The sequence below is a fragment of the Petromyzon marinus genome, chromosome 22 (genome assembly GCF_048934315.1).
Source record: "Petromyzon marinus isolate PM22_M1 ecotype Great Lakes invasive population chromosome 22, UKy_Petmar_22M1.pri1.0, whole genome shotgun sequence".
Classification (NCBI taxonomy): domain Eukaryota; kingdom Metazoa; phylum Chordata; class Hyperoartia; order Petromyzontiformes; family Petromyzontidae; genus Petromyzon; species Petromyzon marinus.
In genome coordinates, this window is record NC_133688.1 from 9,447,592 (window position 1) to 9,471,598 (window position 24,007).

The 24,007-nt window shown below is 46.8% G+C and overlaps 1 protein-coding gene across 1 annotated transcript; it reads right to left on the reverse strand.

The window, feature by feature from the left end:
• Positions 1–3,096: 3,096 nt before the first annotated feature.
• On the reverse strand, positions 3,097–24,007 carry LOC142925631 (uncharacterized). The gene is made up of 8 exons (XM_076068703.1): positions 23,919–24,007; positions 21,601–21,678; positions 18,242–18,344; positions 17,378–17,535; positions 12,192–12,323; positions 9,625–9,701; positions 8,571–8,644; positions 3,097–4,245 (listed from the first exon to the last, which is right to left on the reverse strand). Exons 2-8 carry the CDS (start codon positions 21,667–21,669, stop codon positions 4,064–4,066), a joined length of 795 nt encoding a protein of 264 aa, XP_075924818.1. The 5' UTR covers positions 21,670–21,678; positions 23,919–24,007; the 3' UTR covers positions 3,097–4,063.

A 24,007-nucleotide genomic window follows, 5' to 3' on the forward strand; every position in this document is an offset into this window, starting at 1 on the left:
CACACGAGTGTTACACTCACACGAGTGTAGCACTCACACGAGTGTTACACTCACACGAGTGTAGCACTCACACGAGTGTAGCACTCACACGAGTGTTACACTCACACGAGTGTAGCACTCACCCGAGTGTAGCACTCACACGAGTGTTACACTCACACTAGTGTTACACTCACACTAGTGTTACACTCACACGAGTGTTACACATACGAGTGTAACACTCACACGAGTGTAACACTCACACGAGTGTAGCATTCACACGAGTGTCACACTCACACGAGTGTTACACTCACACGAGTGTAGCACTCACACGAGTGTAGCACTCACACGAGTGTAGCACTCACACGAGTGTTACACTCACACGAGTGTAGCACTCACCCGAGTGTAGCACTCACACGAGTGTTACACTCACACTAGTGTTACACTCACACGAGTGTTACACTCACACGAGTGTTACACATACGAGTGTAACACTCACACGAGTGTAACACTCACTAGTGAAACACTCACACTAGTGTTACACTCACACGAGTGTTACACTCACACTAGTGTAACACTCACACGAGTGTAACACTCGCCTGAGTGTAACACTCACACTAGTGAACGTGACACAAACACGAGTGTTACACTCACACGAGTGTAACACTCTCACTAGTGAAACACTCGCACGAGTGAAACACTCGCACGAGTGAAACACTCGCACGAGTGTAACACTCGCACGAGTGAAACACTCGCACGAGTGTTACACTCGCACGAGTGAAACACTCACACTAGTGTTACACTCACACGAGTGTAGCACTCACACGAGTGTTACACTCACACGAGTGTAGCATTCACACGAGTGTTACACTCACACGAGTGTAGCACTCACACGAGTGTAGCACTCACACGAGTGTTACACTCACACGAGTGTAGCACTCACACGAGTGTAGCACTCACCCGAGTGTAGCACTCACCCGAGTGTAGCACTCACACGAGTGTTACACTCACACGAGTGTTACACTCACACGAGTGTTACACTCACACGAGTGTAGCACTCACACGAGTGTAGCACTCACACGAGTGTTACACTCACACGAGTGTTACACTCACACGAGTGTAACACTCACTAGTGAAACACTCGCACGAGTGTAACAGTCGCACGAGTGAAACACTCACACTAGTGAAACACTCACACTAGTGAAACACTCACACGAGTGTACAGCCTTAGCGCCGGCATTCCTAGCATCGGCTGGCCATAGCAAATGTTGTGGTAAAGCGGTGTCTAGAGTTGTGCGGTCGTGGTGGAAGTGTACAGCGTGTTAATTAATAGTCGTGTGGTAGTGTTGTGGTACAGTGCAGTCGTGAGGCGGCGCGCAGTTGAGCCAACTTGAAATTGATGTCGCCTGAAGCTTGACCCGCCACCGCACTTTCACCCGCCCCTCGATGTCCGTCGACTCCACTCGAGGCTCAAACCGCGTGCGTGCGGAGAGACGCCCAGAGACTTGGCGCTCTCCGCCGCGACGTAATAAGAGGGCGTGGTAGACGTCGCCCTCTTCCTTCACGCCCATAGACGCAAAGGGCGCTGTACGAAACGTTGCAGCGCAACAACCACACGAGCAGACGTGACACAAACACGACTGTATTCTTAGTTTTTTCGGTAAAGTCACGTTGAAGGGAAACAACAAAATAATAAAATATATAAAAATATACAAACACGACTGTAACGTACGGAGCCCGCCCGTCGCTTGACCGTTGGTCCAGCCTTAGCGACGGCGTCCCTAGCGACGGCCGGGTATAGCAAACGGCGTGGTTAAGCGGTTTAGAATGTAGTGTATTCGTACAACGTAATAAGTCGCACTGTGGTAGCGCGATTGTAGCTACTTGTAATTGATGATGTATCCTTCAACGTGACCTGATTCACACGTACTCACCCGCATCTGCTCCGCCACTTGGATGTCTGTCGTTTCGAATGTCGACAGAGCTTAAAACCGCGTCCGTGCGGCGAGACGACTGCGTGCTGCCGCAGCTGCCGCAACTTCCGCCGTTGTGCATTCTGTTGCTAGGCGACGGGTGACGTAGTAAGGGGGCGTGGTGAACAAGGCCACGCCCATCGACTCGCGCAACGGTCACGTGCCCGCTTATGAACATCGCCAGTAAACGATGCACGCACTACCGCCATTCACCACTAGGTGGCGGCGACCGTAATCACGGCGAAGTGCAGACCATACCCAGGTGCCGTGGGCTGAGATGACTGACTAGAAGACGCACCGTGGTCCCAACTGCTAACCTTCTGGGTTTTAGCCGTATAGCGCTCTGCTCGTTGTCACTGGAGGGCGACTGCCTCCAACTCCCCAGCGGCGTCCTTCACGAACCTCCTCCACAGTGGCCGATCTTGACACCGCTGGTACCAGTAATCGGCAGTCCAATCAGCTCCGCATCCTTCTGCACCACTGTATTCCATCGCCCTAGTATGTGCCACACCCATTTAGCCCTATCTATCCGGCCAAACAGAAGCTGGCATGCAGGAGCTAGGTATGCAGGCTACATGTCACCGATGGAAGTGTCCAGGTCTTTCAAGGTTCTGTGGGTTCCTCGCACAATCCAGTCTGGTTAAATCCAGAATGGATCGTATGGCTAGCCTGAAGGTTTAAAAGTTATGCAGATGTTCCATTAAGAGGGCTACACGTTTCACAAGCATAGAGGGCATAACAAGCCAGGTAGCTTCTACATAGCGTTACACAGCTGATGAAAAGATGTCACTCGACTGATTCAGAGACCTCGGCTTCCAAACCAAAGCTGGTCATAAGCACACTGCTCAAGTACAGAGACTTCTCTACTCTCCCCACAACTATCCCATCACTTATGAGGCGTTAATGGAGGGGAGCATGTGATGACATAAAATACCCAGGCAGGTACTTTGTTTTTGTGGGGCCAATGGCAAGGCGCTATTTCTGAAGTAGCATGCTCCAGGTTCAGCAGTAGGATCTGCAACTCTTTCTCAGTGGGAAGCAATCGCCAGATAATCCGCATACGTAGTATGGTTGACACAGACATGTAGACATGCAAAGATTCCCCCAACTCATGTACTGTACCACTAGGACTGCACTAAACAGCATCTTGGATGAAATACAATTTTATACAAAATTGTGTTGCCTTTAAGGACTAGCCTTATTCAAAATCACTCAAATTCACTACGGGGTTGCACAAAACTTTCAACATGCAAACCATAGGTTATCACATAATCCACATTCATAATTCTCAATTAATACTCAATTGAAAGTGTGCACCATTGACTTTTTAGGCTGAATTTGAAGAAATATCCTGACACAGCAGGTTGCTGGACGTATGTGGAACGTCTTTCATACCATACATATCCAACCATGCTAATAAGTACTTAAATCAGTTCTAAATAATGTTAGTTAATGCTGGAGCACCTGGATGTACCATCTTTCAAAAACAGATATCTTGGGCCGTCATCATCCTCTTCCACACAAAACAGAGAGAATAGTGCGTGAGCAACATCTTCCATTTTTAAACCATGAGACTTTCTTTAAAGTAGCAATCACGGTACAAACGTGAAGGGACTGTGTTGGATACCGTCTCCTTTACTAAAACAGATGCTCCCGGCTTCCCCATCTCAATCTCTCCACTGTCAAGTGGTTCAGGTGGACAAGCCTCTGAAGGAACCGGAATGACGCAAGGGTCACGTGCGGCTGCACCGAGCCCTGCTCCAGAGAACATGGGAGAGCCCTCGTCTGCATAGACTGGCTGCTCAACACTTTTAAGATGCCCGGCGCTTGCTGTACACCTTTGTGATCACGCCATTAGTGCGGGTTCCATCCAAGGGTTAGGCGATGGGGGCGATCGCATCCCCCTTGAGACGCCAAAATTGATTTTCTAGTGTTATTTCTTCTTTCTACGTGGCTTTCCCAAAAGACGCAAATCATCTTTTATTGATATTTACCAGTAAGACGTGTTTTAAGCAGCTTAAAATGTCGGCGCTACCGTCTCTCCCGTTACGAAGTTTATAGACCCGCCTCTGCACTACTGTGCACTGCAACTCTAATCCAGTGTTGTTGCGCTGCTAGGTGTCATTCAGTGGGCAGGCAGGAACATCGAGACGTCGCTGCTGGGGTTCACTCGACACGTGGCTCGTGTGCAGCGCGTGTGGTCCTCGGTGGAGAATGGGGGTCTGGGACAAGTCCGTCGTCCACATCTTCACAGAAGAGGAATACTGTTTGGAATCGGAGACGTCCACATACGAATCTGCCAGCATCACAAAACAAATATTGGCGATGAGTAAAATTCCATCTTTGGTCACAAATTTTCTTTTGAAATGTGAAAATAAGTACATTTAACTTCACATTGTTTTAGTGTAAGTGCTCATCTCAGAAATATCCACATGCAGCTGATTGCTCACACCACTGCCGGCGGAAGGAACTCAACTGGGGGAGCTCTGAAGAGCTCCTCGAGGATTATCAATTATCTTTCAAGATGGACAGGCATCTTGGAAAGTACCCACATGCGTATTGCCGATAAACTCGTTGCAGTGCGCCTATTTTACTGCTGGGTGGACAGGCACTGTGAATTTAGGAAACTTGCTTTCACCTTTAGGTCAACCCAGCCTTAAATTAGTCTGAACCTATACTAGGTCTCCCCTAGGTCAAATCAGCCTTAAGTTAATACAAACCTATATTGGCCCTCCCTTATGGTTTACTTTGGATACATACAAGGCACAATTATTACAACTAATACTCATAACCATACTATCCACCCTACCCCTAAATCTATTCCGAACATTTGCTCCTGTCTGTAGCCGGAAGGTTACACTTCCTATGAAAGTGTATGTGCTTGGATTGCAACGTTGTCATGTACACTCAGTGGGAAGAAAACTCGCCACGCAGGAAGTTGCCCATGGTGGAAATGGAACGATGAGATGGGCTGTGTGCAGGGGACGGGTCCTGGCATCACAGGACAGTGCAGGGTGGTAAGTAGCCTTGATCAGTGACCATCATGGCTACTGATTGAGAGCATAGAGTAATGTTTCACGACGGATTACCACAACATTTTTTCTTATTAGTAGAGTTTTGTTATGGGTATAGTGCAACAAAACATTCCGTAAAAGTAATCTTCCTACAATATATACATTACAAGCAGTATTTGAACATGACTTTCACTAATTTTGTACAAACTTATTGTGTTTAAAAAGGAAAACATTTCATTTCAATGTTGTTTGCAATCTGTCCCTTTGAATAGTATACGTATGGAAATTAACCAGAGAAAGCCCACAGAAACCACGGGATAACACTCAAGCTAAGTCATTCAGTACTACGTCGCATATCCGACTTGCTGGGGAGTGTGGTATAGGCAGATCGGTGAAACGTTTGTATATGTGACTGAACATCTATATACAATGACAGTCAATACATGCAAAGATGCTGCACTGGGTGTGGCCGGTGAATTGATCAGGACGAACATGCAACGTACTCTATGTCAAGCATACTTGCTGTACCAAATCCTACAGGTACCATCCCATCACCCTGCAGGCGCGTGCCCCCAGCAAACACGATGGCTCCATCTCCACAAATCCCACCAAACCCCAACTACAAACCACTGCTTCACAGGCTCATGTCACAGTGGTTATCATGCTGATTTACCCAGCAAAGCGTCACTGAGCTCAGTGACTATTTTTCAGAAGAGTCTTGCCAGGTTCTCACAGGAGGGGGTTACGATTGCTATGTATATTCCCAATTGAATCATTCGGGCACAACTGTTCATGAGAATAACATGACTCATGATGCCGCCACACAATGGCCTAACCTTGCGAATGACGTCACGGGATCTTTAATGTCCACTCTGAAGCAGACCGAGTGTATGTTTACAGTTAATAAACCCGCAGTATCAAATCCGAGCAGCCGCTGGATTCTAACCGCGCACCTTCGTAATGAGCGGCAAACGCACGACTGCTAGGCGGTCACCACCCATTTGATGATTTTCGACCTCCCATTATCTTTGCATGAAATAAAACAAATCACTTTGTTGACGTTTGTTTTCGCCACTAATTTCACGAACCAAATGAACCGTGGCCCGGTGAATGTCACCGGAGCGCAGTGGCGACAATGGGGCCTCCAGACCGCGCTCTGCCAGAAGCGCGGAGCGAGTCCCGTGAGCCAGGCCGGCTCCAGTGCCGTCACTTTCCTCACGAAGAAGCGAGACGTCTGCACCATCTCGTTCAACACCACCCAAACGCGCGTGCACACAAGCACGCAGAGAGTGACCCTCGTTTAGAATTAAATGCTGGAGGGGGCTGCTGTGGTGCAATGCCTAGCACGCTGGCCTGGCAACAGAGGGGTTTGCTCCTTAGACCCTCTGGCACAGCACTTGAAACAAATGGTCAAGCAATCTTAAATTCCCCTGCCTATCTACCAAGCAGTAAAACATATGACCAGTGTGGAAGAGTAGACCAAATATTTTGTAAAGGGGCTCTCACACGAGCATCCTCGTGGAAATTATTTCTGCCAGCAGAGGCATGAGAAAAAGCAATATCATGACTGTGCCATAGCTCCACAATCCCAATTGTTTTGGCAAAGTGTTCAAAGAATGTTGCTAATTAAAAAGGTTGCTTATGTATTTAAAACGTGGGTGTTTAGAGGCCAGAGCACTGAACTGGCACCACCGAGTACCTAAGTTTGAATCCAGGCAGCTGCCTGTGATTAAAGCGGGTTCTCAAATCGAGTGAGTTAATGGTCTCAGTCCGGTCGTCATTGACTGCACAAAATAATGCATCACATTACTGTCATTCTGCACTTAATTGGGATATATTTCCAGCTATGAGAAGTCACAACATTATTACGACTAACCTTACTCCCATATGAGGAACGGGTGGGAAAGTCCTGCCCTTTACTATGTGGACGAAAGGTCAATTTAAAGGGTACAAAGTATCTCTGTGATATCAGATTCATTGGGCTATGATCTAACACAAGGCTTGTATTGCTCTGTAAGACACGAATGAATACTTGGGGACCCATGACATGATGGCGAGAGCACAGTCGCGGTAAATTGGGAAAACATGGAAAAAAATGCAGGTTTACGAATAAAAAACATTGCGGGTTTATTACCAATACAGTGGCTTCTCGGCATTGAGCACGGAGGTGGGTGTGGATGTGGAGCTCAAAGTCACCTCATACCTTCCTGTTCCACTAAAAAGTGTAAAATCAGAGTACTAGTCAACAGACGTCTACTGCCATTAATATCAACAAAAAATATATAACACGCACATTTGCATGAAATTGTCCACGTCTACAACATGGCCATGATGAACCCAGTGAGACAGTCAAAGCTGGGGACAGTATGAAGAATCTCAGCACTGTTAGATCAGTTTCTCTGACAAAGACACTACCCAGAAGCATGTACACATACAAAGATACCCCATATAGCCTTTACCAAACTTTTGGAACAAGTGGTGTTTGCAAGAACCCATGAAGTCCGGCTGGCATACTAGGAGCTGGGTGGCCAGCAGCACGCCCGGCCGCCTTCGTCTCCCAAGTGGTTATGTTTACACACCGCACCAGGTACTGATCTCAGGTTGAGTCGACATAGAGGAGGCCGAAGACCGGTTCGGATAATCGTCACTGGTGTTGGCCATGAGCGGGACCGAACTCGGGTCACCAGGTTCGTAGTGCAGCTCGCTAACCGCTACAATACCACTCCCCACCACTACACACATACGTACACTCACACACAAAACAAAAACACAAAGAGTCACATCGTTTATACAGGCTGCCAGGCAAGTGCTGCTGGCATGTGTCTATTAAGACTGGCAATGTGTACAAGGGGGTGGTGGGGCCAGTTCCAAGCCTAGCTCCCTTTGCTGATGTTAATACACACTGAAACATGCACTTATTTGGAGCTGAGTCTACATACAGGAGACTCGAATTGGTTCAGATATCACTCACCACTGATGTGAGCCATGGCACGGAATCAAACTTAGGTCACTGGATTTGTAGCCACTAGCCTCCTGCAACACATACGCCAATTTATACACACGTACACTCAGACCCCTGAAAAAACAAACAGAAATTACCAGGGATCCAACCTCAGGTGTCAACAGTGCCAGCGTAGTGTATCTGACCCTGGTCATTGTGAACTCTTTCAGAGCAGCAGGTAGATACCCCTCTTAATCCAGGAGCTCAGCAGTGCTCACTTCATGTAGGACATAGCCATTCTGATTGCCCTGAACCACACAACCAACTTTTCTTATTCTAAGCCAAACGTTCCATTATTGCATGTAGTCAGCTGCTTCCATTTCCTTTCTCCGTGAGCTTCCATTCCGTGCCTCTTTTCTCGTCATATCCACCGTCCTCGTGTCTCGTGCCACCGCAGCCTCCAATCTCCCCCTCGGTCGCGCTCTACTCCTTTGGTGCTGCATCGCTAGCATCTCCATAGCAACTTTCCCTTACACCTCCTTTGTCTCTTCTCAACACATACCATCAAAGTCTAACCTCTCTAACCTTCGCGATAATCTCAATAACCCCTAAGGCACATGACCACTTCGTCACATTAAAACATGAGACAGGATGGAGAAACTGCACCTGTAAGATTCACTGTGGTGCAGTTTGGCAGCATTGGTGAAGAAACCGGACACAATGCACGGGGTTGGCATCTCCTACTCATGCAGATGGAGCGGAAAACAAGACACACAACACACACATTGGGAATAGTGACTCAAATCCAATTCCTTGGTTCTTTCAGTAAAGTCACGTAGACAGAAAACTAAAACAAAAAATAATATATCACGACGTTAGGATCGCAACACAAGCGCTGCTTCAGCAGTTCCACTGCTGGATCATTTTTTCCGCCTGAGGACGACTGCTTGTGTTGCGATCGAAACGTCGTGATATACATTTTTTTTATTTTCTACCTACGTGACTTCACCGAAATAACCAAAGAGTATGGATTACTGCAGTCATGAAAGCTTCAAATCAAGATTAAAATCCAATTATCTGTGATTCAATTTTCGCCTTATCTGTAATTGTCCACGGGTAAGAGCAGATAATGAGAAAGTTGGCAATGTGGGAAATATCCTGGGTCAGCTGGGGATTTGATGAAGATAACGCTGCAAAGAAAAATGGAAAGGAAAAGGGGAAGAGGGAGGAACTGATCAGTTGGTGGAAAAATGTGAACAGTTAGACGGGACTCTCCATGAGAAGAGCCTGAAGATCACGAAAGATGAAGAGCATCGTTCTTGGGCATCAACCCTCGGTGATGACGACGACAAAAGATGGACAGGAGCAATGAGATAAGAGTTGTCATGCAACATGTAACATTACATTTGGTTTTGCACTTCAGCCAGGCAGAGGTGGCGCAAGCCTGTGATCCAGTACTGTGGAGGCAAGAGTTGGCATCACACAAATGTTTGTTAGAATGCAGCACAGCACAAATCTTGACGCCACCTGTTCCATCTGTATGGGAAGGAATGTTGCACTCCTCCGCACTCAGAGACTGATCTAGGCAACCATACTAAAGGAAAGTGTGCTACTTTAAGGTGAATTGCGAATAAAATTACGATGAACGCTTACAAACCACTGCATTGACATAGTTGGGAACCCAGGTAACCGCAACTACTGGTCAACCCGGTGTGTTTACCTGTGACACTTGGATCGGACTCGCACGAGTTCAGCCCGTGAGTCTGTCACTCCACATGGTCTCAAAGTGCCTCTAGCCTGGGCAGAAGCAGACATCGTCGGGAAGTCATCTGTACTTGTAGAACATCTCTGAGAGATGGTTGCATCCCTCCACGGTTAGGACGGTGCTTGAGTACTTGTGGTTGAAGAGCTTTGGAATTTCTGGATTAAAAGTAGAAAGTCATGGTGCAGTTCTACAATTATTTGCTCGTGTCACTGCTGGCAGAAGGGCCTCCACTCGAGAGACCGTGCAGTGGCTGGTGCACCAAGCAGTGGCGAGGCCTTTGTGTTCCTGAGGTTGGTGATCATCAGTGTTGATTTCGTTAGCATTTCACTCGTTTAGTATTAGTCTACAATAACCTGCAACATTTTAGTCAACCCATCATCTGTTTTATTTAGACATTAAAATAAATATGCCAACTAAATGAAATCCACAGAATAAGACGTTACGTAAATTCCACAGGTATTTGGTAACTAACAAAATTAACGCTCCTGTTGATACATCAGAAGCCACCGACTACTTTTACTCAGAGTTGACCTACAATAATGGGAACAAAGCAGCATGGGTCAGTATAACCGTAGCACTGAGAACCAACACCGCCTGCTCATCACATGCAATAGCACGGCATCGATACTTGCATTTTAAAGCCACGCTAGCATCAACCACAAAATCAACTCAAACCTCTATATCAAAAGTAGCAGATGTAATAATCCTCAGCTCTTCTCTCTTCTTCTTGATTTGCCAAGAAAAAGAATACCATGTGTACATATGTATGTTGAAACTTCTTTTGCACCATTCAAAGTCAACTGTGCTAATCGGAGGTGTGGAAATTTAAGGTGAATTGTGAATAAAAGTATGAAATAAAGACAATTAGGGCAGGAGATAGTGCTTTTGGAATATCGATTTGATCATCAAAAGCAGCATGACAAAGTGCCTGAATAATAAAGGTGGTTTTCAATCGGTACACATTACCCATTGTGAAAATGATCAGAAAACAATGACACTAAGCTGAAACGTATGCAAAGAACAGAGTTGCATTCTTGGGATTGCAATGAAAGACAGATAGGGGAACATGTGATTCAGGGAACAAACACAATCAGAGAAATCTTATTGTAGATGTAGAGGTGCTAACGACTCACTGTTCGGTAACCTGCATTGCCACTAGGTATCAAAGGGGCAGTGCAGCGTTACCTGTGTGAATAACGGTTGGGGTCAGACGAGGTGAACTGGATCGTAGCCACAGTTTGGTAAGAACCAATCAGACAGTTCCACGTGGGAATGTGGGATTGGTTAGACCTGGCCACAAGCTGGTATAAGAAGGGTGAGCGGGCGAAGCGCGGGGGAGTTCTCTCCCTACACTAAGACCGAAGCCCGGGCTGAAGATAGCCAGGACCCTGGACCCAGCCTTCCAGCCCTTCTGAGGGCTAAGGGTCGGCGTATCCAGTGGTCAAGACCCGCCGGGCCAGCGGTGGGTCAGATAGCCTCCCCTAGGTCCCAGCCGGAGGACTCTAGGATAGCGGTAGACTCGAGAGTAAGTCCTGCCAAGACAGGAGGCTGTACCTCCTTAGGTTAGCAAGAGACCTGTGTGTAGGTCCCGCTAAGTCCGGAGGCTGTGCCTTCTTAGGTTAGCAAGAGACCTGTGTGTAGGTCCTGCTAAGTCTGGAGGCTGTACCTTCTTAGGCGAGGGGACCGTATACCCCTTTGTGTGTTAAGGACTGTGTAAGAGAAGAAAGTCAATAAAGAGTGTGCCTCATAAGAAGTGTATTCATCATTATAAACACTACATATGTATGTACAACTTCTTTCGTACAGTATAAAGCCAACCACGCTAATCAAACTGTTAAGAAAAGCAAGGGGGGGCTTAGGCTGGACACCACTCGATGGGATGATAGCCGATGGACAAAACCAGTGCCGGAATTGCAGCCAAAGGAGAAAACAAGGGCAAGACAGAGCGATGAGATTAGTTCAAGAGCGCGATTGATTGTGGCACCGCGCAGGGCAACGAGGGATGCCGATGGCATGGGGATCTGTTCATTCAGCAGTGCAGATACCAGGGCTGATGTTGACAATGTACATTTACATATACAGTACATTGACGATTAATTCTGTACAGGGAGTACAGCTGTTCCATTACGATTACTGTCAATCTTAGCTCATTACACTGAGGTTAAAACGTTCCTTTATAAATAAGGTAAATTGTTCCAACTTTCTCAGCAGCCCAAGAGTAATGAATATTGGTGTACAGTGTCCATTCATGTGCTTCATCAAATATAATGGCATAGCGGGCACAAAAAACAAAACTCAATGAACCCTCGCACAGCACTCACTAAACACTACACCAGGAAGCAGAGTGCATTAGACACATTGTTTAAGGGAGGATGAGATACAATCCTGAAATGTATGACTGAAACCACTGCTGGCTGCAGGGCCTCAACTCGAGGGAACCCTAGGGAGGTGAGTGTGACAGCGAGACAGACCAAGGTGAGTGAGCAAGCCCGTGGTCGCGAGCGAGGCAGCGTCCCTCTCACCGTTGCGTGGGGGGTCGGGCACGAGGCTGTGGCTGCCACTGCAGGTCGTCCACCCCCACGCGTAGCTCCATCGTGTGGCTGGCAAAGATAGTTGTCACCGATGGTGGCCGTGAGCGGGAATCCACCTACACCCTACACATACATAGACCGAGTTGTCATTAAAATGGATCCTCGAGTTGTATTGATTTCATGGTTTCAGCCCAGCCACCAATGATTTACATCGAGACCCAGTGTGTCACACAAGACACCCATAGGTGCACATAGAGACACAGCCTCCCAATGAGTTGTGATTAAACCTGATCCTCAATTTCAGTGAGTTGATGGTCTCAGCTCAATCACCATTGACTTACGTAGAGAACAATAGACTATTCTGGAGATACAATGACTCCTCTACTTAGCCTGGCACCATCAGTAAACCTCATGGCACCTGGGTGTCCCCCGTGACATTCTGCACCTAGCCTGGCACCATGAGTAAACCTCATGGCACCTGGGCTTCCCCCGTGACCTTCTGCACCTAGCCTGGCACCATCAGTAAACCTCATGGCACCTGGGCTTCCCCCGTGACCTTCTGCACCTAGCCTGGCACCATCAGTAAACCTCATGGCACCTGGGTTTCCCCCGTGACCTTCTGCACCTAGCCTGGCACCATCAGTAAACCTCATGGCACCTGGGTTTCCCCCGTGACCTTCTGCACCTAGCCTGGCACCATGAGTAAACCTCATGGCACCTGGGTTTCCCCCGTGACCTTCTGCACATAGCCTGGCACCATCAGTAAACCTCATGGCACCTGGGTTTCCCCCGTGACCTTCTGCACCTAGCCTGGCACCATCAGTAAACCTCATGGCACCTGGGTTTCCCCCGTGACCTTCTGCACATAGCCTTGCACCATCAGTAAACCTCATGGCACCTGGGTTTCCCCAGTGACCTCCTGCACCTAGCCTGGCACCATCAGTAAACCTCATGGCACCTGGGTTTCCCCCGTGACCTTCTGCACCTAGCCTGGCACCATCAGTAAACCTCATGGCACCTGGGTTTCCCCAGTGACCTCCTGCACTGCACCTAGCATGGCACCATGAGTCAACCCCTTGGCACCTAGATATGTAATGTGACCTTCTGCACCTAGTCTGGCACCATCAGTCAACCTCTTGGCACAAGGGTCTCACCAGTGACCTCCTGCACCTAGCCTGGCACAATCATTAAACCCCTTGGCACCTGGGTCTGTCATTTGACCTGCTGCACATTGCCTGGTAACATCAGTTAACCCATAACACCTAGGTCTGTCACGAAACCTCCTGCACCTAGCCTGGCACCATCACTCAAACCCTTGGCACCTGGGCCTGCAGAATGACCTTCTGCACCTTGCCTGGCATCATCAGTAAACCCCTTGGCACCTGTGTCTGTCCAATGACCTCCTACACCAAGCATGTCACAATCAGACAACCCAAAGTACCTGGGTCTATCCTGTGATCTTCTGCAGCACATAGCCTGGCATTTTCAACAACTCCTTGGCACCTGGGGTTGTCCTGTGACATCCTGTACTTAGCCTGGCAACACCAGTTAACACCTTGACACCTGGGTCTGTAGCGTGACCTCCTGCACATAGCCTCGCACAATCTATAAACCCCATGGCACAAGGATCTACCAGTTACATCCTGCACCTGGTCTGGCACCATAAGTCAACTACTTGACATCTGGGTGTGTCCCGTGATATCCTGCACATAGCCTGGCACCACCAGTCAACCCCATGGCACAAAAGTCTGACATGTGACCTTCAGCACCACTCTCCTGCCTGCACCCTCTCATCTCACTCTACCCCCCTCCACACACTCACCTGTCTCTCTTCTCTCATCTCACTTTACTCCCCTCCACAAAGTGACTTGTCTCTCATTCTAGATTTGAAGTTTTCGTGACTGCAAGGATCCATACTCTTTGGTTCTTTTGGTAAAGCTACGTAGGTAAAAAATAAAATAAAACAAAAAATTAAAACTAAATAAAATCACGACGTTTCAGAGGCAACACAAGCTTCCGTCATCAGGTGACAACAGTCACAGCAAAATGACTGTGTTGAGTCTAGAGAGCTGTTTGTGACCACAGATGGGGGGGGGGTGTTGGGGGACGAGGATTAGAGAAGCTCCTGGGCATGGTACTCATGTACCACGGATGGGGGGGGGGGGGGAGAGAGTGGGATGGGGGACAAATTTGCACGACTGAAACATTGCACATCAAATTTCATAGTGATGGTAGTGTGTAAGGCTGGGAGTAAAAGACCGGAGATATGAATATAAACTATAAGGCAGCTAAAGTTTAACTTGGTTAATAACATCCTTCCAATGATTGCTCAATTGCTCAACACTCTCGTCCACTCACCTACCTCTCCCCTCTCATATCACTCTAGTCCACACGCTCACCTGTTTCTCCCCTCTCCTCAATCTACTTCCCTCCACAAACTCATCCGTCTCTCCCCACTCACCCTACTCGACTCCCCTCCACACTAACCTGTCTCTCCCCTTTCATCTCTCTACGCCCCTCCACACACTCACTGTCGCTCCCCTCTAATCCGACTCTACTCCCTCCACATACTCTGCTGCCTGTCCCCTCTCATCTCACTCTACTCAACTCCACATACACAACTATCGTCCCCCTCTCATCCCATTGTACTCCCCCCTCGTCCCACTGTACTCCCCTGCTTTTCCTCTTTCATCTCACTCTACTCCTCACAACACACTTTCCTGTCTCTCCCTTTCATCCTAATCGACTCCACACACTCACCTATCTCTCCCCTCTCATCCCCTTCTACTCCCCTCCACAAACTCACCTGTCTCTTCTGTCGAATCCCACTCTAATCCACATTCACCTACCTCTCCACTTTCATCTCACTCCTCCCCTCCACATTATCACCTGTCTCTCCCTCTTATCCCACTAGACTCCCCTCCACAAAACTGTATCTTACCTCTCATCCGACTCGACTCTGCTCCACACACTCATCTGTTACTCCCCACTTCTCACTCTACTCCCCTTAACAAACTCACCTGTCTCTCTCCTCTCATTTCACTCTAATCCACACACTCACCTGTTTCTCCCCTCTAATCTCACTCTACCCACTTCCAGACACTCACCTGCCTTTCTCCCCTCTACCCCAACTCTACTCTCCTCCACAAACTCACCTTTCTCTCCCCACTTACCCTACTCTACTCCCCTCCACACACCATCCTGCCTGTCAACTCTCATTCCCTCTGCTCCCCTTCACACACATTCACCTAATGATATTCTCATGAGTTTTTATGTAATTTCTCTATTCACTAAGGTTACAGTTAACAAGTCACTTACATTAATTGATACACTAGTAAAGAATACAGGTTTACCAGAAGATATTCCAAAACTAGCTGACAATTGTCTAAATAACACTTATATCTTATAGGGAGCTGACTTCTTTAGACAAAAGGAGCAAACATTAAAGTGAGATTTGGTACGGCACACAAAACTCAAAAACTTGTGTCTTGTACTAAAGATTAATTACCGAAGTTATCAAGGTGTATATCGGATCAATTGCTTATGCAGTAAATGCTGTATTGGACAGCCGGGACGTAACATTAGCGTAAGACTAAAAGAACACCAAAGGAACATTAAATTATCTCAAACACGGCTGTCAGCAGTGGCAGAGCATGCTTGCCAACAAAGACATTCAATTGATTTTGATAACGTTGAAGTGTTATGCAAAACTAATTATTACTGGCCAAGACTAATTAGAGAATCAATCGAAATTGAGAATACAAATAATTTCAACCGCTGTGATAGCTACAGACTCAGCACAGCCTGGAAGCGTATTAATAAGTTATATTCCTTACAGAGGAGTCACATGCTAAGTGGCTGATTACTGATCTATTACATAATTGCAATACCCGCCCACCACCTCTGCCTCTTATCTCGAAACCTGATGGGATTCAACAATGATGACGTCATCCTGCACTATTTAAGACCGGAAGCAGGTGGGGATGGCTTCACTATTCTGAAAAATCGCCTGAAGATGCTGGATGTAATGACCAGCGAAACGTCGTACTCAAATTCTAAATATTGTGGATTCACTCTTCAAACACACCGCTGGGCTGAAGTAACTAATTGGCGTTTTGTTAACGAGACGTTTTTTTACTGATTGGCCATGTCGGGTGGTGGAGGGTTGCGACACATTTATAATAACGCGATCTCACCTAAAAAACATTATTAGGAATAATACTGGTCGCGAAAGTGTACGTGATAAACACACATTCACCTTATTCTTTGGGTCTTTCAAGTAAAGCCACGGAGATAGAAAAAAAATAACACTATCACGACGTTTTTATCACAACACAAGCAATCGTCATCAGGTGAAAAAAGAGGGGAAAAGCTGCTGAGGCAGGCTGTTTATAAAGGTTTAGAGATGGGCAGGGCAGCTAATGTTAATGTGGGAGAGGTCTCCAACACTGGCAGTAGGTCTACACCAATAAAAGAGCTGTTTACAAAGGTTTAGAGATCTACTCCCCTTCATACACAGTCACCTGTCTCTCCCCTCTCATCTCACTCTAGGCCACACTCACCTATTTTTCCCCAAATCCCACTGTACTCCCCTCCACACACTCCCCTGACTCTCCCCTTTCACCTCAATCTTCTCCCCTCCACAAACTCACCCATCTCTCCCCTCTCATCTCACTCTACTCCACTCAACACTCACCAGTCTCTCCCCTCATCCTAATGTTCTCCCCTCCACACACCCAGTCACTCCTCTCTCATGCCACTGTACTCTCCTCCACACACTCACCTGCCTCTCCCCTTCCATCTTACTCTACTCCTCTCCACACACTCACCTGTCTCACCCCTCTCATTCCCCTCTACTCCCCTCAAAAAAATCACCTGTCTCCTCTCATCTCACTCTACTCTCCTCCACACACTCAACTGCCTCTCCCCTCTCATCCCACTCTACTCCCCTCCACAAACTCACCCGTCTCTCCCCGCTCATCTCACTCTACTCCGCTCTACACTCACCAGTCTCTCCCCTCATCTCAATGTACTCCCCTCCACACACTCACTGTCGCTCCTCTGGAATCCCACTCTACGCCCCTCCACACACTCTGCTTCCTCTGTCCCCTCTCATCCCACTCTACTCTCCTCCACACTCCCCTTCCATCTTACTCTACTCCCCTCCACAAACTCACCTGTTTCTTCCCTGCAAGTTGGCGTTGCATTGTAGCCATGCCAGCTGCCCCGGGGAGCGCCAGGACCTGCGCGCAGTTCCAGGTAGGCGAGTGGCGCTGCTGGTGTTGAGTTCCCACCACACTCGCCGCGCCACAGCTGGGTCCAGACCCCAGCTGCGCTGTGGGGGCGGGGGGCAGACACAGAGAGAAGCAGATGCTCGCCGATTTATTCGCTGCTGGGTGGACGTGGCAGCGCATCGACGTGCAGAGGGGGAGCACAGGAGGGAGGAACAGGATCAGGATCTGCCCGAGCAGACTCCCACCACAGGGATTTCATGGAATATTCTTGATTCCTCACGGGATACGGTTGTTCTTGCTCTATTTCACCCTTGCAAATGCTTCCAAGCTCCTCTCTCGAGTCCTCACCTGGTGACATAAAATCAACTCTGGGACACTTAAGAATCATGTCTGGTTCACAGGTGTATTTGTGGGTCGTGTCGCGAGGCGTAGTTCAGCACGATGAGCGACGTCTTGCTCCACGTGTTGGGAGCTCGTGCAGGAACTGTGGGGAAGGCGGTGTTGGTGGGCGGGGACAATCGGGGTGGGACGGCTTCACGAGTAGCGAGACAACAACATATGATGAGGACGCCTGTCTCCACGGCTGCATCGCATCGTAACAGCAATGCCGGCGATTGAACTAAGACACCGTGAGGCGGGTGCCGCCACATTTGGATGTTTGACGACAAATTCCATTACTCGTCACAGATTAGCATCATGTGGGAGGAAACCGGAGACCCCGGGAGAAAACCTGCCATGTGTAAGTGGAGACAAGAGGCTGATATTTAGGAATCCACTGCACACGTATCACGTGTCGCTGTGCACCACCTGCCCTTCCCGCACGCGTTCTGGGAGTAGCCGGTGAGCCGGTGGCTCCACGCGCCGGCGACAATCGTGCAGATCGACTCTCCGCCACCGGGGGGTCCTGGTCCTGAAACAACAACAACAAACACGAAGATTCCCCCATAGCCTCAATGCTACGTTGGGGCAAGTGCCGAGTCGAAACCACGTGCTGAGTCTGTATGGTGTCTCCCTTTTTTGCAGAGTGTAGAGTGTGAGCGAGTATATATGTGTTTGGGAGCGTGTCTGAGTGTGTTATAATGTACAAGTGTTTGCGAGTGGGGAGCAGTAGCGTAGTGGTGTGAACCCAGCGAACCGAGTTCTATTCCTGCTCACGACCATTATCAGTGACAAATATACAAACCTGTTCCGAGCCTCCCCTAAATCAGCCTTAAATGAGTACAGGCAGTTCCTGGGTTACGGAAGACCCGACTTTATGAAAATGAATTTTTATTTAAAGCTTTCGTGACTGCAGGGATTCATATTCTTGGTTCTTCTAGTGAGAATTTTATTTTTTTATGAAAATTCTCTGATAAATGCCTAAAAAAATAAGATGCAGAAATGTTTGCATAAGTTAAGCAAGCGCAAATAGTGCAGTGCGGTGAGGTTGCAGATGAATACCGCGGAGGGACGCATAAGGCACGCCGCCTTACGCCTCACTCCACCAAAACGCCTCCTTCACCAAGCCCCACCACGATTATGGGCAATGTAATTTGTGTATACCATTACATTATTGTTTGTTTCCTATGCTTCGAACTATCTTTTCCCCCATGTTTCTATTGTTAGGTTTTTACTGTATTTAATGTGCGTGCATGTGTGTGCGTGTGTATGTAAAGTCTAGGCCTAGCCTAATGCACGGTAAACAAACATTCGGAAGTGACTGCTTTATGTTAACGATTTTTATTAAAATGTTTCATGGTATTCATAAACAATTGGATCCAGAATGTTCCATTAGTTTAATTATGGGTAGTGTTATTAAATGAAAAAATTATATGAAGTGCAGAGTATGTACAGCAATAGAATATAGGTAGCAATAGAAAACAGCGCAATACAGTCCTGAGGGAAAACGAACTAGTATTCAGGTAGGGGAGGCACAACTATTTCTGGCTATTGGATTTTAGCTTTATTTCAGGGAAAAATTGTTCAGTTACTGACATATGGAAAATTCGGGTGACGGATCGTTCTCAGGAACCTAACCCTTTCAAAACCCGGGGATGACATGTACCTGGTGCTGTGTGTAAAACATCAGCACTGGGGAGACTAAGCCAGGTGTGGTGCTGGCCACCCACCCTCTCGTGTGATGTGTCGACCTTCACAGGTGGTCTCGAACAGCACTTTTCCCAGGTAGCGTTTGTCTGCAGATTGCCCGATATAATATAATCACAACTTTCTGGACCACAGAGGACGCGTGCTGCAGGATTGGAAGGATGCTTAGTGGTCCCCCTTATAGTAGATGCAGCTTTGGCTGCATCTGCTGCTGCTATAGCAGACGGACAGAGAATACTACATCCGTGCAGGCCGCCCCGTCTGAAACCACACTCGGACACTGCAAGCCTTTCCTCGGTGTGTTTGGCAAGAGGGCGATGTTGAGCATAAGGGGGACCGTACTACCGGAGCATCTTCCGCCTCAGCGTGCCGGGAAAGGTCCTAGCAAAAAAAATGTTCAACATCGCCCTCTTGCCAAACACACCGAGGAAAGGCTTGCAGTGCCCGAGTGTGGTTTCAGACGGGGCGGCCTGCACGGATGTAGTATTCTCTGTCCGTCTGCTATAGCAGCAGCAGATGCAACCAAAGCAGCTCCACTTCTCAGGAAGAAATGCGAACTTGGCTTCCGATGAAGTGGACTCGCCGTGTTCATGATGCAGGTGGTGTCCACCTCCATGAAAACAACCCCTCAGTGTAATAGGGTTTTTCCCCTTTTTTCTGGCAACGAAACTGAAACCTTTTTACAAGGATTCATGTCTGGTCGAGCACCAATTGGGTCGAGGCTCGAAAGAAAGCCGTCCCTTGGTGTGGACCAATCAGTTTCAAGGACAATGCATATATTATCATAGTATGTTTTTCTGTTTGCATTTTGACTGCAAGTATTCTGGTTAATGCAGACATGAATCCTTGTAAAAAGGTTTCAGTTTTGTTGCCAGAAAAAAAGGGGAAAAACCCTATTATTATATTTTGGTACCGGCAAAGGAGGTCTAATGATGTAGATGCTAACCCCTCAGTGTTTAGTGGCAGCAGTAGTAGAGGAAGGCACGCCATAAAGGAGCGCGCGTGACAGAGGGGAGCACAGAAATTGTTATAACAGTTTATTATAGTCATGAATAATGTTATCATCTTCGAAATATTATCGTTGTTTATGAAGTAGAATGCAATGTTGTTCATGTTATCATAGTTTATTGTTCTAGACAATGTTAAGAATGTTATAAAGGTTGTCAATGTTGATATAGAAGAATGCAATGTTGTTAATGTCGATTTAGTTCATAATACAGTTGACTCAATTATCCGCATGCGATTTATCCGATTTTGAGGATTAACCACGCACCTGATATTGACACAAATTAATAACTCATGGATGTTTCCCTTAATCCCAAATGAATAATCTAAAAACAGTGATACACTTATTAATGGAAATGTTTATTACAAGTCACGTGCTTAAACCGAACAACTATGTGCTCCGGTTAATCCGAAATCCATGTGATCGCACCTACAGTACAGTAGTTGCATATCTTTACAACATTGGGCGGAGTTTGATGTTGATTGGCGTGGCTCTGCTTCTGTCCACTTAGTGGACCGAGTATTCTGCACGGGAGCAGGAAAGTTATCCCTGAGCATGTGCATCGTTCGGTCGATCGTTAGCATTCGTTCTAAATCAAATACTTTTGTAACAAAAAACAAGATCAATACATTCTTTACTAAAAAAATGTTGTTCATTAACAAACTCAATTTCCTTAACTTAAACATAATGTATATCTATATTAGTGTTTTTTGGCAAAGAGATCCACGTAAAATGGATATTTTTGGATGGTCCGCAATTTTTAATTAGCCACGGCTATCCTCCTCGGCATTAGCACGGATAATCAAGAGGCTACTGTATTGTAATGTTACCATTTATCAATGTTGATATAGTAAAATGCAATGTTAATGGGGGAGAACATACCAACTCCACACGCTCTCTTATACTCACTCTTATATTCACTCACTCAACCTCTTGCATACTCACACTGCGGAATAGCGGGCGAACATACAGAATCCACATGCTCTGATACTCAGTCGCACACACACACGCTCTTACCAAATAAATACATTAATTTTAAAAATGTAAAGGTGCAGCCCTGGAATTGCTTGCTCACGTCCCTGTTGGTGGAAGGGGCCTCCAGTAGAAGCAGCTCTAGTAGGAAAGCCGTGATCCAGCAGTACATTGAACATCGCTGTAAATAGAAATGTGTGGCACCCATGAAATCATAGAAGTCATGTTACCGGCTTCCTGGACTACCTGGGACAGCTTTCCCTGACACTCCCCACCGGCTCGCGGTTGACGACGCACTGACAAACCAGAGTGACTATGCCAATATAGTAAACCTTCTCTATTCACGAGGGTTACAGCCTTGTGTTGCAGTCGAAACGTCGCGAGAATTGTATTGTTTTATATATATTTTATTGTTTCCCTTCAACATGACTTTACCGAAAGAACCAAGAACATGTAGAAATCTTGTTCAACAGTAAAAATGTGATAAGTTATTGATAAGAGAACATAGCACTGGGTGGCACTAGCCGCAACACTTTCCCGGATTGCATTCGCCTCATTCTTGATGGATCTCAGTCCACGCCAAAATGTCGGCCTATCACAGACGTGCTCTCGAGTGCTAAAATGATAACTGTGCGTTGTTGTTATCAAACACCTGCATCTCCCGATGAGTCGTCCACCTGAATTCCTCACCATCTCCATTGTCACCAAATCATCATGAAAGGTAATAAAAACGAATTGTCATTCATATTTTATTATTTATTGTAGTCAGTGGTATTAAACATTTACTATTCCCCCCTATGTTCACTCGTGCCAGGAACGTAACCCCATTTTTCCTGGTCAAGCAAGGTTTCTACATTCGCGCGCGTTTTCAAGAGAGGGTTTACTGTCTATATTTTATCCTGGAAAAAGCCAGTGTTATTGACGAATGCGTCCATGTATTTGTTGTTGTGCTTGTGTACCACTGCCAAAGTAGAAGCACCAAGTCATTCGCTGTGCGCTGTGTACATGAGAGCAAACAGTCGGTGCGGTAGACCAAAATTGTTAACATGGGTGAGGGAATGAATCTGACTGCTCACCCTTCATCTAGATGAATCATCGATTGTGCATTTCATATAGTGTACCGTCAAAATACACGACTGCATTCTTCTTCAGGGTCATTGTCAATGACGCGACACAACTGGGTGGGATCGTTTTGCATTATTTCACCGATTTCAGGCTTACAGCCTTGCAGGTCAATGCCGCGCAAAGAACACATTGGCATTTCAAACGTCTTTTGTGCATTCCATGTCGCCTTGGGTCTCATAAAGCCATCCTCACTGTCGATGTGATGGTAATGTCTGTCACTAATGGCTTCTCTAGGCCAGTGGTTCGCAACCGGGGGGGGGAGGGGTACGTGAGGTGATTTATAAAAGTGTGAAATTATAGCAAACATTAGTCACTGGTGAATAATCACGTATGAATCTGCCAATAGAAAATTACGACGCTAACATCGAAGTCCATATCGTGACCTAGGATCGGTATAAAAGACCTTTCTAAATTAATTATCAACAATGTTGTTTCCAAAAGTAACCAGCGAGCGCGAACAAATTACGCCGTTGATTTTTTTATTCGCTTACAAGTTACTGGCTAGTTAGGGATACCTCACAAAATGGACAACTGGTTAACATTGATGTCCATTAGTCATACATTTATTTCTCAAGAGCCGTGATGGGTCAGGCAAGCGAGGGTAATCGGTTGAAGCACAATTCTACAAGAGGGCTAATAGTAGCCAGAGAAGGTTGAGAACCATTGCTCCGAGGACAATCGGGTAAATATCAGCCAGACAACATAATGGGGAGGTTAACAGATGGCGTTTTACATTTTGGACATTCGGTAATCCATGGATATAGTTGAAAGTGAAATCTTTAAAAGGCTTTAGACCCACGTTACATTGGGCACTTTATTTTACCAATTTGAATGCCGTAAGTCACGCTCTGAAAATAAATATTAGCACGGAGACGGTAGAACGAGCAGCTGATTGCAAACTGGACGGCCCGTAGTTACATTCTTTTTAAACGAATCTAGACAGAATATATTCAAACCTACGAACATAAATGTACCAAAGACACTTAAATTGACGACTTGGTTAAGTTTGACTTTTAAACGCTTATCTTAACACTTGTTTTCGATAGAAAGTAAAATAAACATTGAGTGAACCTCTAAGTGGGGGGAGGGGGTAACGCGCAAAACGATTCTGATATTTCCACGAATGTTAGTATAGTACCATGTCCCGCCAAAATACTGTACACGTGAGTTTTACTCAAACTTGCCGCTACCAAAAACTGCAGCCCTTAAGCGTCGGGTACAAAGAAAAGACGACATACCTGATATATAAAATCTATATGTAACACAACAATAATATATGCATAGTCAAGAGCTTACCCACCGCTGTTGTTTGCGAGGGCTGGCAGAATTTGCGATGGCGGCTCCGCCCGCCGATCCTCGGGTGTGGGTGGGGTGGCTCACACCAC

What these genes read in the sequence shown, in the direction of transcription:
- LOC142925631 (XM_076068703.1), bottom strand. Translation starts at nt 21,669, where the DNA reads ATGTACTGCTGGATCACGGCTTTCCTACTAGAGCTGCTTCTACTGGAG. An exon ending in AACTTGCAGGGAAGAAACAG is followed by an intron (nt 12,324 to 17,377) that starts GTGAGTTTGTGG and finishes ATGTATGTGTAG; the next exon opens with GGTGTAGGTGGATTCCCGCT. An exon ending in GCCCGACCCCCCACGCAACG is followed by an intron (nt 9,702 to 12,191) that starts GTGAGAGGGACG and finishes GCTTCTGCCCAG; the next exon opens with GCTAGAGGCACTTTGAGACC.